Here is a 15,212-nt window from a genome sequence, read left to right on the forward strand (position 1 = left end):
GTAAACGAACCGACCCGGCCCGCCAGGGGCTTTCCCTACACAAGCGGCGTCCCAAGTTTGGGAAACACTGTTCTTCCTTTATTAATACAAAATGTAATAAACTAGATCTTTTAACACAAACCTCTTAAGGATTCTGAAATTACGTCAATTAAAAGGCAATGCTAACTTTGTGAAAGAATCAGCTCCACTTAAAGGTAGCCAGAGATCTGGAAGGAAACCGCTATATGAACCAATTTGTCATATGTCATGGTTATAGGGCGAGCTGTCATTTAGACCCCTTTCAGTCTCTCTCAAGTGTACCCCCTCATGTGATAGCTCACTCTGTAACAGTGACACCATGCTTGGGCCATGCTATAGTCTTAGGCCAGAATTCCATTTAGTTTAGTGAGAATTGACTCATGCGTTGAGGTAGGTCCAATTAAGGGAAGAAATAATGGATACTAAGATGAAGAAGTCAATTTCCCCCTTTAATATACAGAGGATTTATGGTGCCAATCAGTTCCCATTAACGCTAATGAAAATTAGCCATGTAAATCTCCTGTTTATTAATTGTTGGGGGAACAAATCACTATAGTTTTTAAAAGTTCCTTTAAATTACTTTTAATTTAAAGTGTAGAATACAGGCATTGGGTAGAGCTGTGTAACTGATGCTCTCTTTAAATGAAAATCAGAGAACAGACTGTTCAAGGGAAAACAAAAATTATGAATGCACTTAAATATGTATATGGGGAATATGGATACTGGTAACACATGTTATTACAGAGCAGAGATGTTTGGATACATTTTTGATCCTATGTATGAGTAAATGAAATGACTTCCTATTAAAATAAATGGCAAATGGGTGGAGATGGGTATTTGAAGGCATTAATTTGTATAAATAGATATGTTACATGCTGTGCTAGAAATCTGGTTTTGGCTGTTCATTAGTTAGGCTGAGAAAAGGCTGCTTCCTGTTTTTTGGTGCTCATCTGCACAACAAACCTTTCAGATCACAATTTAGGACAGTCTCACTGCTGGAAGTACCAGGGGATTTTCAAGTGAAGTGCTATTGCCTTAAATGTAATTGAAACAGGTATTATGTCTGTCTTTATTTTTTGTTCATTTTGTTTTAATGAGAATGACATGAGGAAAAGAAAATATTCCTAAAGAGGTGCCGGCTGTGGTCTGTTTCTAGTGCTTGGGAGCAGTGCATGTGGGCCGGTAGTGGCCACGCACATATGTACTTCATGCAGAACTAAGCCCACGATGTAATAATGTTCATTGAAATGGTGATCTCAAGTCAGTTCAGGTTACGTAATGTAATGTAGTTAGGTGTAGCAGAGCAAGCTAATGTGATCATGAGCACCAGCATGATACGTTAATAAAAAGGTTTATAAGCGGCCTCTTGGGTCCAACTTCTCCACAGTGTTGTCGCCAGCTGCAGGGGTCACCGGCTGCCTAGATGATGCACCTTGGGGAGATTGAGCTCACTGCTATCTAGAGAAGCAGCCCCATTATCCAGGTGACACAGTGGTATGAGTGGGACTGAATATTCCCTAAGAGCACACACTGTATGTTAAATCCTTTTGCAAAGCTAGGTGTGAAGGAAATCTCTCAACATTATTGTAGCCAGTAGGTCCCGGAGTCTAGTCACGAGTATATCACGTGTCACCTGGATTAAATCTACAATGTCAGATGGGTTTAGGTTGCCTTGATATGACTCTTACTTTAAATGTCACATCAAATAACACATGTAATAACTAAAGCCTGAAAGCAGTAGAAATATTTTCACACACACACATTGTGCACTGAATCCTTTAAACCAACACTACCGATAATTCCATTTGACAAATACTGTCAGCAAATACAGATCTAGAGTGGTCTGCCAGAACTTCAACCATTTTAACCATTGAAAGCATAGCAGCTGCTACAAGACTAACACTAAATGGTCCTCAATTTTACATCTCTTTCAAATGAAAGCAACTTCTGACAGCATATTGCCTCCAAACACTGTGCCAGTCACTGGTATAGTACTAACTCAGGGGGAATAATACCCCTTGGATTAACAGTGCAGTCAGTCATTGACCACAACAATAACAATTGTGTCCTTTAGTGCATTTTCAAATAACTTATTTACTGGATGATAGACGTCTTTACAGCTAAACCTCCTTGGGCTGTCAGTATAGTTTTATCAACTTGCAAATAACTTACTTGAAAACTACTAAAAAGATGAAACTGTTGTGCCTTGAGGCCTGGTCCCCACTAAGCCCGCACTTCGGACTCAGGTAATAACGTAGCTGAATTCGAAGTACCTTAGTCCGAACTTACCGCGGGTCCAGACGCGGCAGGAAGGCTCCCCCGTCGATGCCGAGTACTCCTCTCGGCGAGCTGGAGTACCGGCGTCAATGGCGAGCACTTCCGGGATCGATTTATCGCGTCTTAACCAGACGCAATAAATCGATCCCAGAACATCGATTGCCTGCCGCCGGACCCTCCGGTAAGTGAAGACGTACCCTCAGTTACAAAATTTACCTCTACCATGGATGTGGAAAAATAAAATTAAAATGTACGGGGAACGCATGCTTTCTGATCCCTGCCCTCAATTTCTTACCATCCTACAAAAATCAAGATACCAGTTTTCTTCTATGGGAAGATAGTAATCATCTTTGTACACACTATCCGTCCATCCATCAACAATTACAAGATACAATTTGGCATTTGTTCATCATTCTTAAACCTATTTAAAAATGTTTTATTTCCAATTCACTGTACCAGCAAATATACTTAATAGACTTGCGCTGTCTTGTGAGAGCAAAGGCGACAGTTAATGCAAATTGAAACTAATGGGAGTTCACCATGGTATCATTAGTGCTAAGATTTGTTTGTAATACTGTTGTGAATCGCTACTCTGAACATTCAGCTGGGGGGAACTTTATTTTTCTATCTTCTCAGTTATGAAAAGGCTGCAGAGCTACTTCAGGAGCTAGAGCTAAAAGTGCCTGAAGCACAATATTTAACCCTGGCAGGTGCCCCTTACATTTAGGGGAAAGCCAGAGAGGTAGGGGCAAGGTGAATGACTTTCAATTACAACATGGTCCATGTGCTAATCTTGCCATGAATAGTCACTTCAGTTGAAAATTCAGCACTCTCCTTTTGAGAGCTAAAAATTGAGCTAAGGAGAGACTAGATGAGAGCTGGAGTCTGTGTGACACATCTTCCCACTTAAATGCTATGCCCATTACAGTCTAAAAAAGATGACCTCCGTAAATTTGCTGCAATGGAATGACAGGAAATCACAGCACTTGTTAAAATTCTGTCTGACTCAAGGGTATGACTGAGCCTGAGAGAGAGAATGTTAAGGAATTTTTCTTTAACTGTGTATCTTGATTTATGTATCATCTTTCCTAGTCAGTTAGTTAGCTCTCTATAGCAGTGAGCCAAGAGACAAAGGTAGATGCCACATGGTTCCACAGTAATTCTATTTGGAATTAATTTTCTCCTGCCTGTATGAAGTGGCCTGGGGGAGGACACTATTAATTAGCTGCATGATGAACTGTTATTAATATCAGTAAACTGGAGTTATTTACTGATCTGCAGCTTAGCATCTACTCCCAAACTGAAATTAAATAGCTAGGCCCAGAGTCTGTCCTTTGCTACCTGTGCAGCTGCACTGAAATCACAGGGGCTCCAGGAAGGTAACTGAGGACAGCATGTTACAATAGACTCAAGAAACGTAGGACTGGAATGGACCTTGAGGTCATCTAGTCCAGTCCCCTGCACTCAAGGCAGGAGCAGTATTCTCTAGATCATCCCTGACATGTGTTTGTCTACCGTGGTCTTACAAATTGCCAATGCCTGAGATTCCACAACCTCCCTAGGCTTAACTATCCTGACAAGAAGCTTTTCTTAATGCCCAACCTAAACCGCTCTTGCTACAATTTAAGCCCATTGCTTCTTGTCCAATCCTCAGAGTTTGAGAACATTTTTTTTCCTCCATCCTCCTTGTAACAACCTTTTATGTACTTGAAAATTGTTATCATGTCCCCTCTCAGTCTTCTCTTCTCCAGACTAAACAAACCCAATTTTTTCTATCTTCCCTCGTAGGTCATATTTTCTAGACCTGTAACCATTTGTGTTGCTCTTCTCTGGACTTTGTTCACATATTTCCTGAAATGTGGCATCCAGCACTGGGTACAATACCCCAGTTAAGGCCTAATCAGTGCAGAGTTGAGTGGAAGAATTACTTCTCATGTCTTGTTTACAACACTCCTGCTAATACATCCCAGAATGATGTTCGTGGTGTGTTTTTTTTTTTTTTTGCAACAGTGTTACACTGTTGACTCGTATTTAGCTTGTGATCCACTATGACTCCCAGATCCCTTTTTGCAGTATTCCTTCATAGGCCCTCATTTTGTATGTGTGCAACTGATTGTTCCTTCCTACATGGAGTACTTTGCATTTGTCCTCATTGGATTTCATCCTATTTACTTCAGAGCATTTCTCCAGTTTCTCCAGGTCATTTTGAATGTTAATCCTAACCTCCAAAGCATGTGTAACCCCTCCCAGCTTGGAATCATCCACAAACTTTATAAGTGTACTCTCTATGCCATTATCTAAACCATTGATGAAGATATTGAACAGGACTGGACCCAGAACTAATCCCTGCGGGGCCCCATTTGATATGCCCTTCCAGCTTGACTGTGAACCACTGATAACTACTCTTTGGGAATGGTTTTCCAACCAGTTATGCACCCACCTTACAATAGCTCCATCTAGGTTGTATTTCCCTCGTTGGAAGGTCATGTGAGACCGTATCAAAAGCCCTACTAAAGTCAAAATATACCACATCTACCACTTCCCCCATATCCACAGGGCTTGTTACTCTGTCAAAGAAAGTTATTAGGTTGGTTTGACAGGATTTGTTTTTGACAAATCTATGCTGACTGTTACTTATCACCTCATTATCTTCTAGGTGTCTTCAAATTAATTGCTTAATTATTTGTTCCGTTATCTTTCCATGTACTGAAGTTAAACTGACAGGTCTGTAAATCCCCAAGTGGTCCTTATTCTCCTTTTTATAGATTGGCACTATATTTGCACTTTTCCAGTCCTCTGGAATATCCCCTCCCCTTCCATGATGTTATAAAATGTTTGAATAGCACTGTGTATTTACTCAGTACTTTACAAACACATTCCCTGCCCCATAAGCTTACAATCTAATGGTCCATCCTGTAAATTCTTACTCACGAGGGTAGTCTCATTCACCTTAATGGAACTACTTGTGTGAGTAAAGGTTTGTGAGTTTGTCCTAAATAAAACCAAACAAAAAATTCCCAGGGCACACAGATATAGGATAACAGTTTAAAAACGTGAGGGTGTGAGCATTATTGGAAAACAGTAGGCATGATGAATTACCATAACAACGTGGCTCCAAAATTTCAAATCAAATTAAAATACAAATCAGTGCTCTCAGGCTTTAGCAAGCTTACAATTTCATGATTTTTCCCCATTTGGACGTGCGAAGATGTGGTATTGAATAAACATTCCAGTTTAAGTGTATGAGAATACCAAAATTTAATATTGGATAATTAAACAGTGTTCAGTTTTGAGACTGACATAATTAGCAACAAACAACTCTGTGGACCAAATTCTGCTCTCAGTCTTTGTCTTCAAAGATGTGCAGGTGTATCTGAGAGCCACGACTGTCCATCTCTCCAGATTCCTGGTTAGACAGGTGCATAGTATTTTGTGTTTTCTATCATTTCCCAGATGCTCAGCAATTCAGGCACTTGTAGTAGTTCTAACAGTATACCCATTGGAGTACGTATAAATTCACTGAATGCAGTAGATATTTACGTGTGTGTGTGTGTGTGTGAGAGAGAGTATGGCTAGAATATATAATGGTAATGATCATTAACCAGTAATTTTCCAACTCTTTAATCTCCAATGCACTGTTAAATTTATAATTCAATTCAGTTATTCAGTGCATCAGTTCTGGTTCAGAAAATTATGACCCTTTACGAGCATTCCCTTTCAGTTGCTTTACTAAAAGCCACGCATATGAGGATACAGCATTCATGCATTAGGAGGAATTGTGATGTGTATTTTTCAGAGAAGTTGTTCTTTGATTTTATTTCCATCAATCTTGTGCCTGAACTGTTGCCTCAATATATACAAATATCTTTCTTCTCTAGCTGATCCACCACTGAACAGGATGCTATACCACAACTGACAAAGAGTTTTGTGATAGGCACAGATAATTTATTCTTGGCTTGTGTATCAGAATGGATACTGGGGAGAAGGGCCGGGGGGAAAGAGGGAAGAGACTATTTTCTGCAGTCTTCATAAAGGATTTATTGATTCTGCTGAGCCTCCAGAAGACTTCTCAGTAACTAAGATTCAACAAAACAGCTCTTAAAGTGTCCTTTTAGTGTCTCATTTCCAAGTGATATTTTTTGAAGGGACTTTTAATGTCATTGGATAAGCCATATAGGAGATTCCAATCTCATAGGTGTAATTTCTGAATTACACACACACAAGACAACAAAATCAGACAACGTATGGATATTAATGTCTAGCAGAATTAGAAAATAAGTTTTCAGGTAATTTCAGAATTAAATGCTGACAACTGCATCTTTTGCTGCTGGCCCCATCCCAAGCATTTATTTTTTATGGAAATTCCATCTTCCTAGAAGACTATACTACCAGTTAAGCTGGTAAGATCCATTTGACAGATCTCTCGGTCAAGGGGCATCGAAGTCATGGGTTCATAGTCCCACAGAAAGGCCTAGCAGTGTAGTACAAGTGCTGCACTGTTAAAGGTGGTGTCATTTCAATGTGACATACTACAATCTTTTCTGGTGTTTATCCAGGTGGAAGATGGCGCTCAAGGCACTTTTGAAAAAGTAGAGGTTAACCGTGGTGTCTTTGGCTATTTCAGAGTCCATAATGGATGCTGGGTTTGGCTACACAGCTGGTTTTATCAGTATTTAACTCATTGAATTATTACTACCTGTTTTGGCACATGTTAAATATAAAACGGACTAATTAAAACCAACTTTTACTACGTTACGTTTTGGGGCTCTTTGTTTTCTGTTGGTGAGCTTTATCACTTTAGAAATATTACTTTATTATGACCTCTCTTGTCCCACTCAGGTAAAGTGTTCATATGTTTGTGACCTCTGGACTAGACTATTGCAATAACTTGTTCTGTGGTCTCTCCCTGGTGTTACAATACAAAATGCAGATGCTATAGACATATATGGCAACAGCCATAGCTCATATTCATGCCAAACCACACTTGTCCAAAATTTTTCTTCAATCTTGAAGGCTTTATGCTTGTGTCCTATAAAATGCAATACAAAATATAAAACCATTCTGTTTAACCCTTGAAGCATTTCTGTAACTCAGTCCAACATGTTTAAATTTGCCATTAGCTCCTTAAGTGCTGTCACATTGCAGACTACTGTCAATGTGGAGCTCCTGGCTACTACAGATACATATCATATGGGTTGAGAAATTGCCATAAAATGGTTATTCCTTGCAGCTTAGAAATTCTTTCCCTTCTTAAATTGGTGGTGCTGGTGGTAGTAGTAGTGGGGTCTCCTGCAATTTTTAAATTAAATTATATTCAATCAATGCATATTTTTAATATCTTAAAAACCACTATAAAATGAATAGGGTTTAAATTGTTTTGAATCAGTTCCGCAAGCGATGAGAAATTAAATCGAAGAAACAGTTAACAGAAACCCATTCATCAGTGTTTTTTCACAAGAGTCAGAAAAATGACCTAATATATAAATGCAAATTAGTTTTTTAAATAATGAAATGTTTACTTTTCGGAAGCCAAATATATCAGTCTTTTAGCTTAGTCAGGAGCGATAATTTATGCACAGAAAATGTTTGACTTCAAGCTGTATATACTGAGGAATAGCATTTTATTTGCATTTTGATCAATAGCTAAATATCATTTTTATAACAGAGCTCTGAAATGTAAGGATAACACATTTTCCACCTCAACCTGTTATAAGACAAACCTTGATACAGTAAGTAAATATTTCTTTGTTAAAAAAGAGGAAACATGAAGGTACATCATAAACTCTTCACACTTGTAGTTTACAAAGTTTGGGATTTTGGTTACTACAGTCAGATGATTTTTGGTGTGCAAAAGTAACAAATTCCTTCTTGCTAGCAGCAGTGATATATTTTCATGGCAACTTCAATACTTATCCCTTTATAAGTAGTTCTGCACTAAAAACATTTACCTTATTTGGTGACTTATTAATACATTATACAGCAAAATGTACAACATTTTACAACATAATATACAGCAATCAGAAAAAATACAACAAACATGCTTTAGGTAAACAAACAGGAAACCCATTTTTTTCTGTAGAATCCAGCCTTTCCTGTTTAACTTCAGGCGCCATAGTGGAATGCATTAAAAATGTCAGTAGATTAAATGTGTACGATCCTCTGCCTTTTATCTAGAGGTAATGCTCAGTATTAGAGGAACTGTGTCACTCTCTGATGGTCTCCTTTTCTATTTGAGATTGAGTCTATTAATGTTCTATCATATTAAATCTTGTTGATTGCTAATGGTTTTGTGAGCACTACTGCAAGGCAGTTTGACTTTCACCTTAACTGTATTAATCACTTAAGTGTCAGCCAGTGTTCACACACTGAGGTATACCTTTTAAAAGAACAGCTATTTAAATACATAGAGCTTATCATGTACTTCCAAAGGGCCACATGAACGTTACTTCAATGGATGTACAATATGAGCCCAATTCAAGCCTGGTGTATCTTTGATTAAATTAATAGAGCTACCCCAGGGATCAATTTGCCCCCAAACGTTTCAGTGTACAGAGAATAGCAGAGGGTAGCATCTGAAGAAGTGAGGTTTTTTTACCCATGAAAGCTTATGCCCAAATCTTTAAGGTGCCACCAGACTCCTTGTTGTTTTAGTGTACAGAGAGTACATTTAAAACATCAGTGGGAATAGGGCATCCAAACCCCATAGGCAGCTTTGCAAATCTCAGCCAGGGTCTGCAACCTACATTTAGTAGGTTTTAATACTCGAATCCTCAGAAATGTCTGAAGTAGACTTCAATAACCTATCTAATTAAATACTCTGTTTGACATTCAATGGCTATTTTATGCTATAAAATACTTTAGCTAAAAGGGTTTCTGGGCTGATGGCAAAAAATGGGATTTTCTAACCAGTGAAAACATCTTTCCTAAATAAATATTCTGCAAAGTATAGACACAAACGGGGTAACAGTTGATAGATGGTCAGCTCCTTTCCCCACTGTCTGAGATCTTAGTTAAGTACAGCCAACCTTCTTGAGAGACTACAAATTTTCTCTAAATTTTGAGCTCTACTTCATGCCTGAAAGAGTGTTTTCACCAAGAAGATTTAAAAATATTGAAACAATCCATGAAAATCTCTTGAAAGGAAATTCTGGAAAGATTTACCTACATGAGGTCACATAGACCTCATCAACAAACTGGAATCAAGTCCACCAATATTCTTATGTTCTCCCCCTCCCCCATCAATAAAAATACCAAACCAATAACTGAATAACAGATAGTTGAAACCAAAGCCAATGGAAAATGTGTGTGCGCATGTGCCAGAACATTACATTATATATAGTATGAGTGCATTAAGAAAGTAAGTGCCTGATTTATTATAATTTTGCATGTATTGTTCACATATGAAACCTTATTTTTACAAAAGATGCAAATGTTTAAGGAATGTTAGACACACTAGAATCCATACTTTGATATATTGTAATGCAACACTGCACCCCACTCAATTGGCTTCACAGTGCAGTTTATGCCTACAGGCACATAAATAATGTCAATTGCAAAACTAAAAGCAGTTTCTTTCATACTTTATTTTACAATTTCTCACTAAATATTTACAGGACATGGATTTTGCTTCAGTGCAATACATAGTAATGTTGCATAAGTACAAACTGTTGAACTTTTCTAAAACAAAAGAAATAAAGCACTTAACTGATATTACAGCTAAGTATGTAAAGCAACATTTATAACTTTCAGAGTGAAAATGCTAACAGCATCATTACTTTTCATAAATGATTTCTGGAAACAAACCACAAACCAGCCTTACATCTTTCGAACTATTAACTCTTATACAGTACTGTATCATTTTAAAAATATGAAATTCTTGTAAAGCATGTATACTCTATGTATGGCAGTCTTTTTCTACAGATATCAACTTACCTTCTTATACAAATATGATGTTGCCTTGGCAGTTTTGATGAACAAAGTTATCTCAAGATATCTAACATCAGTAACAAACTCTGATAAGCGAAGCTTCTTGAGAACTTGTGTTAACAGTATTTCTTCACAGTGATATTTATGAAAGGTTGGAAAAAGGTTAGCACCTTTTTTCAGTTTGTATGCAAAAATCATTACTTTATATCAGTAATTATAAAATTACAAACACTTTCTAGAAGTAACTGTATCTGTAGTTATGATAGAAAAGTTATTGGTAAGATACCTAAAATGAGGTTAGCATAAAATGATTATGAAATTAGATAAAATTCTTTATAATGATAAGGGAGGTAACTCAATTCAGACATGTAGAAGCAACTCACAGTAATTTAACAGAGACAACTAATTAATCAACTCAAAAGAATAATCTTTCATTAATAAATATTTAATGTGAAGGAGTTGCAATGAGATGAACTCAACTTTTTAAAATATACCATTAATAATTGACTCTTAATCTTGGTTTTGGCACTTCATTGTAACAATTACTTTTCCAAAGACCAAAATATGTATAAAAGGTGTACAGCGCCTCAACATACCTTGCAAATATAGTACTTAAGTACTGGCAAACACTGAAACAGAGTTAATTAAACATTCCCACTGATTTGCACATGCATGCACTATTCAGACAACAACACTGTATCTATGTTCTTGACGGTGTCACCCTTGCATTATTTGTGATTCAGACAGTTTCTTCCACAGATCTTGTTTCTGATTTAAGTCTCACAAATTCTTTAGCAACTTCATCATTGGTCCTCTGAGAAAGTATTCTAAGAATTGTCAACCCAGTGTCATCCATAAAGATATTTTTCAGCAGAGGATACCAGGATGCGCAGCTACCTTTCTCTGCAGTATTCTGTAGCTGGATAACTGTCATTCCTACAATGCGATCTTCCCTGGCAAAGCAGTAATCTTTCACAGAGAGGTGAAGCTCATAGGCTCTCAGCCCTTCTTCATTACTCAGAATGCTGTGTGGTTTAAAAGAATGGATTTTGAAAATGGACGTTAGTTGAATTCCCCCAAGGGGTTAACATGGCTTAGAAACCTTTTTAAAAAAAATAATATGCATTTCAGAGAGAGTTCTACATCTGCGAACAAAATATTATTGATTTATAAACTGTACATGTATTGATCCTGGAAGGTGTTGAGAGAGCACCCTCAGTTTCCATAATCAGACCCTCTGTTCCTTTTCTCCAGAAATATTTCAGATGATCAACATTTTAATCACGGCTGTTTAAGCATTGATAGACCAATTATGTTTTTTTTTTTTTTACCCCAAACAGAAATGTAAACTGATGTAAAACTACAATTCAGAGGAATTCAGAACAGTATCTCACATGTCTTTAAAGCACAAATAACTTTTTATTTAGGCTCTTCTCTCCCTCTTCCCGCCCCCCTCGTCCAGCTAAAAACGTTTTTGGATTTCTAGTAAATCTTTGATCCGTTTTCCCTACTCTATTAATTTTGAATTTAATGTTGGGGCAAATGGTTTTCATATGGCAATTTTATAGGGGAGGCTCTGCATGTGATCATATCCTCTGTGTATTCAGTATAAAATTGTGTATCAGTATTTGGTATTGAGCTGCTACCCTGATTGCAAATTTTATATATATGATTTAATGTATGGGTGCCAGCTGTTTTCCAGTGGTAAAGAATTGACTAGCAATATTTATCAGTTACATCCAAAAAACATGCAAGCCTGATGATGATCTACCTAGGACACCTGTTCAACACAACATAAACCTTTTTCAATCAGAAAATGAAAAATGTTCCTTTTAGTCTGAGTCACGTATTCATTTAAAAAACAAAATAATACCCACAATTTACTATTCTTGTTATATTACATAATAGCACAATGTTTCCTTTCTAGGAGCCAAGTTCTGGTCCCTTCCCTTCCACCCCAATAAATGGGTGATGGACAGAGCAGTGGGAATCAGTGAGATTGGAATGCGTCACAAGCCATGGAGCAGTTTTGGAGCAGTTAGATGTTCCCTCACTATGCCCTTAAACCTTTCTGTGTACTAGGATCAGGGAGACTCCATAATGTTCTATGGTGACCAGTGGATCTATCCTCTGTGTCGCTCTCTGCATTCTGGTCCGCGCCCTGAACATAGGAACTGCCTTGGCTTTGCTTCAAGGCCTTCCATGTCCACCTATCTGACTGAAGGATTTTGTCTTACAATACTTTTTTGCTATACCTTTACTCCCAACTCTGTGAGGTACAGCCTCTGAATAGAACAGCTTTCTAACAAAAAATGTTTAGCTTCCAAGAACAGCATTATACCCTCAGAACACATAGTTACTGTACTAACTAACCACCTTTCTATTTTAATGGTTGGTATTATAATGGCTTTCATTTTTATTTTAACTACTGTAGATCTAAGCTGAGATGAATGCTGCATGGAAACCATTGGCAGAGATGGATTATAGCTTAGATATTACAGGCAGTGCCTAGGGCCAGAGTGTCCAGTATTTACATCAGAATCTCAGATTTCATTTAAAATAGTGAGTTTCTAGTTCTTGTGGCCACAAAGAAAAGTGTGAGAATGTGACCTGAGTGTGACAATACCGTGAAGTCTGCAGACAGTCTGAAACAATAGCTCTGAAAGGGATGAACTGTGTCCCATGTCTCTCTAGGGAGGGCTAGCACTACGACCTACAGCCTGGGAGTCATGCTAACACAACCTCAGCAGAAGAGTTATGTGTGGCTGACACCGCCCACCTTAACAGATCCACCATAGCTGCTGGGGTGAGTACTGGGAGCTCCTTCCTAGCACTCATGCCTCTCAGAGGAGAATGAGTCTAGAGATTCAAGGCTGCTCTTTGAATGGGGATAGGAGAGACATGACCCCAACCAGCTGGCCGGCCTTGCCTCTCTAGGAAGAGAGAGGCACCTTAGCACTGGCAATCCGAATAGGTGTGGGCCCATATTGGTGAGTGGGGCTATGGGGGAGGGCTCTGAATTGCCTTTATCCAGCCCTGATGGTTGTTTTAGGTTTCCACAAGTGTGACAAACCCAGGCTGGGGGATCAGTTGGCCAATGTTGGCTTGGGACGAACCAGAAAACTCTCACTAAACCCTCGCAAAACAAGCTGGTTTTGTAATCATTGGTCCCACTTCCCCAAACCCAGAACGTGCATTTTCTCTATTAGCTGTCCTATTATTAGGACAGCTGTCCAAAAAAAAAAAAAAAAAAAGAGAGAGAGAGAAGGGGCTGGGTGGGCCGGAAAGGTTTGTGAAGCAGCAAAATGACCGGAAAATGTTTCCTTACTGACTGCTGCTGAATTTGTGTGTGGACAGGCATCCTGCTCTCCTGAAAATATGTCTCATAGACACATGCTAGGGCAGTGGGCCTATTGACTGTTTCCCTCAAAGAAACAGGAGGGGTGGGATGGACTAGCTCCCATCTCTGAAAGAAGGGGAGAGGGCAGCTGATTGTACCACTATAGACTGTAGGAAAGCATGTCACTAGGCCTCACATAGATGTCAACATAAAGAAAGAAGGGATCCTAGGGTCTGTTGCTGAAGGAGTGAGGGAGCCCCCTGCTTGCTGAGAGGATTCCTAGACCAGCCTGGGTCTGATCAAAGTCTTCTACGAGTTTCAACTTTGCATTGAAACTCAGTGTCAGTTAAGCCTGGTTTCAGGTCTCAGTCTGAAAGTTCACAGCAGTCCTAAGATTATGTACTGTTTGATCATAATTTCCAGTCAAGTGGCTGTATATTTTTTTCCCACTGTGTAAAAAAACAAAACCGGGGGAGGAGGGGCAGAGGGATTTAGCTTGGGAAAGTAATGGCTAAAATGTGATCTACTGCTGTCGTCATGATGCTAATTTTTACGCAGCTTTTTTTTCTGCAGCCTCGATTTGGTTGTCAGGCTTCCATTCTGATTTAGCTACTGTGACTGCAGTAGGTACCTTCCCCAGATAATGAAAGAGAAATTGGTAGGTTTGTAATTCTCACTATAAATTTATAATAACAATGCATCTCTAGCACCTTTCATCTAAGGAACTCAAGGCATTTTACAAGCACTTATTAAGTTCCACAAAAGGCCCTTCAGAGTGTTAAGAGTGAAATTCATGCCAATGTAGGGGTCCAAACAAAGCCCTATGCACCACTTAAGAGCTGCATTAAATGGTGTGCAGCACCTGCAATGGGGTTAATTTCGCTCCAAGTCAGGGCCGGCTCCAGCATTTCTGCCGCCCTAAGCAAAAAAAAAAAAATCGCGACCGGCGGCAGCAATTGGGGGGGGGGGGGGAAGCCATGATTGGCTTCGGCGGCAGGTCCTTCGCTCCTAGAGGGAGTGAGGGACCTGCAGCCCCTGAATTGCCGCACGTGCCGCCCCTCTCCCTTGGCTGCCCCAAGCACCTGCTTGTTAAGCTGGTGCCTGGAGCCAGCCCTGCTCCAAGTGCTGGTGGCTAGTTGCAGTTAAATATAAATGTACTTATGTTATGGTTGGGCCAAACCAACTGGAGAAACCTGCCAGTTCTGACATTGCACTGGCAAGAACAATACTATGCATTGCTACTGTTCCTATAATACTGTCTTGGATGCTTTTACTGCAGGAAAGCATATCATTAGTATTCACCGTGCAGCACACAGTAATCCCCTTGTAGGATAGACAGAGCTGTAAGGCTCCAGGACTGTATATACGTGGAGCTTTGTTTCATGAAACTCATTGCATATTTTGAGTTATAGCTGCAAGATTTCACTCATTCTGAGGCACATAAAACAAGTACACAGGGCAGGTTATCACTAGAGGAAGATTTACATGATTTTCCTTTGATTTAAAAATGAAACAGCGTGCCAGGCAGTCTAGAATCCTCTTGACTCTAATGATATGCTGCTATACTGTAATCCAAATAGAACATAGTTTAGGCTTTAATCACTCAAAAAACCTGTATTATTCTAACAGTCTAGCATTAAAAAAGATTTAG

The 15,212-nt window shown here is 38.9% G+C and overlaps 1 protein-coding gene and 1 long non-coding RNA gene across 2 annotated transcripts in view; one reads left to right on the top strand and one right to left on the bottom strand.

Moving 5' to 3' along the window:
* The window catches only part of LOC117883648, a 195,879-nt gene that overhangs the window by 169,301 nt on the left and 11,366 nt on the right, over positions 1-15,212 (top strand). The window lies entirely within an intron of this gene.
* UNC13C (unc-13 homolog C) overlaps positions 10,396-15,212 on the bottom strand; it is a 398,557-nt gene continuing 393,740 nt past the window's right edge. Inside the window, exon 34 of the mRNA XM_034783191.1 lies at positions 10,396-11,246. Coding sequence (XP_034639082.1) covers positions 10,961-11,246 — 286 coding nt within the window. The 3' untranslated portion in view covers positions 10,396-10,960. The remainder of the gene's footprint in view (positions 11,247-15,212) is intronic.

The sequence above is a fragment of the Trachemys scripta genome, chromosome 10, assembly GCF_013100865.1.
Source record: "Trachemys scripta elegans isolate TJP31775 chromosome 10, CAS_Tse_1.0, whole genome shotgun sequence".
Taxonomy (NCBI): domain Eukaryota; kingdom Metazoa; phylum Chordata; order Testudines; family Emydidae; genus Trachemys; species Trachemys scripta.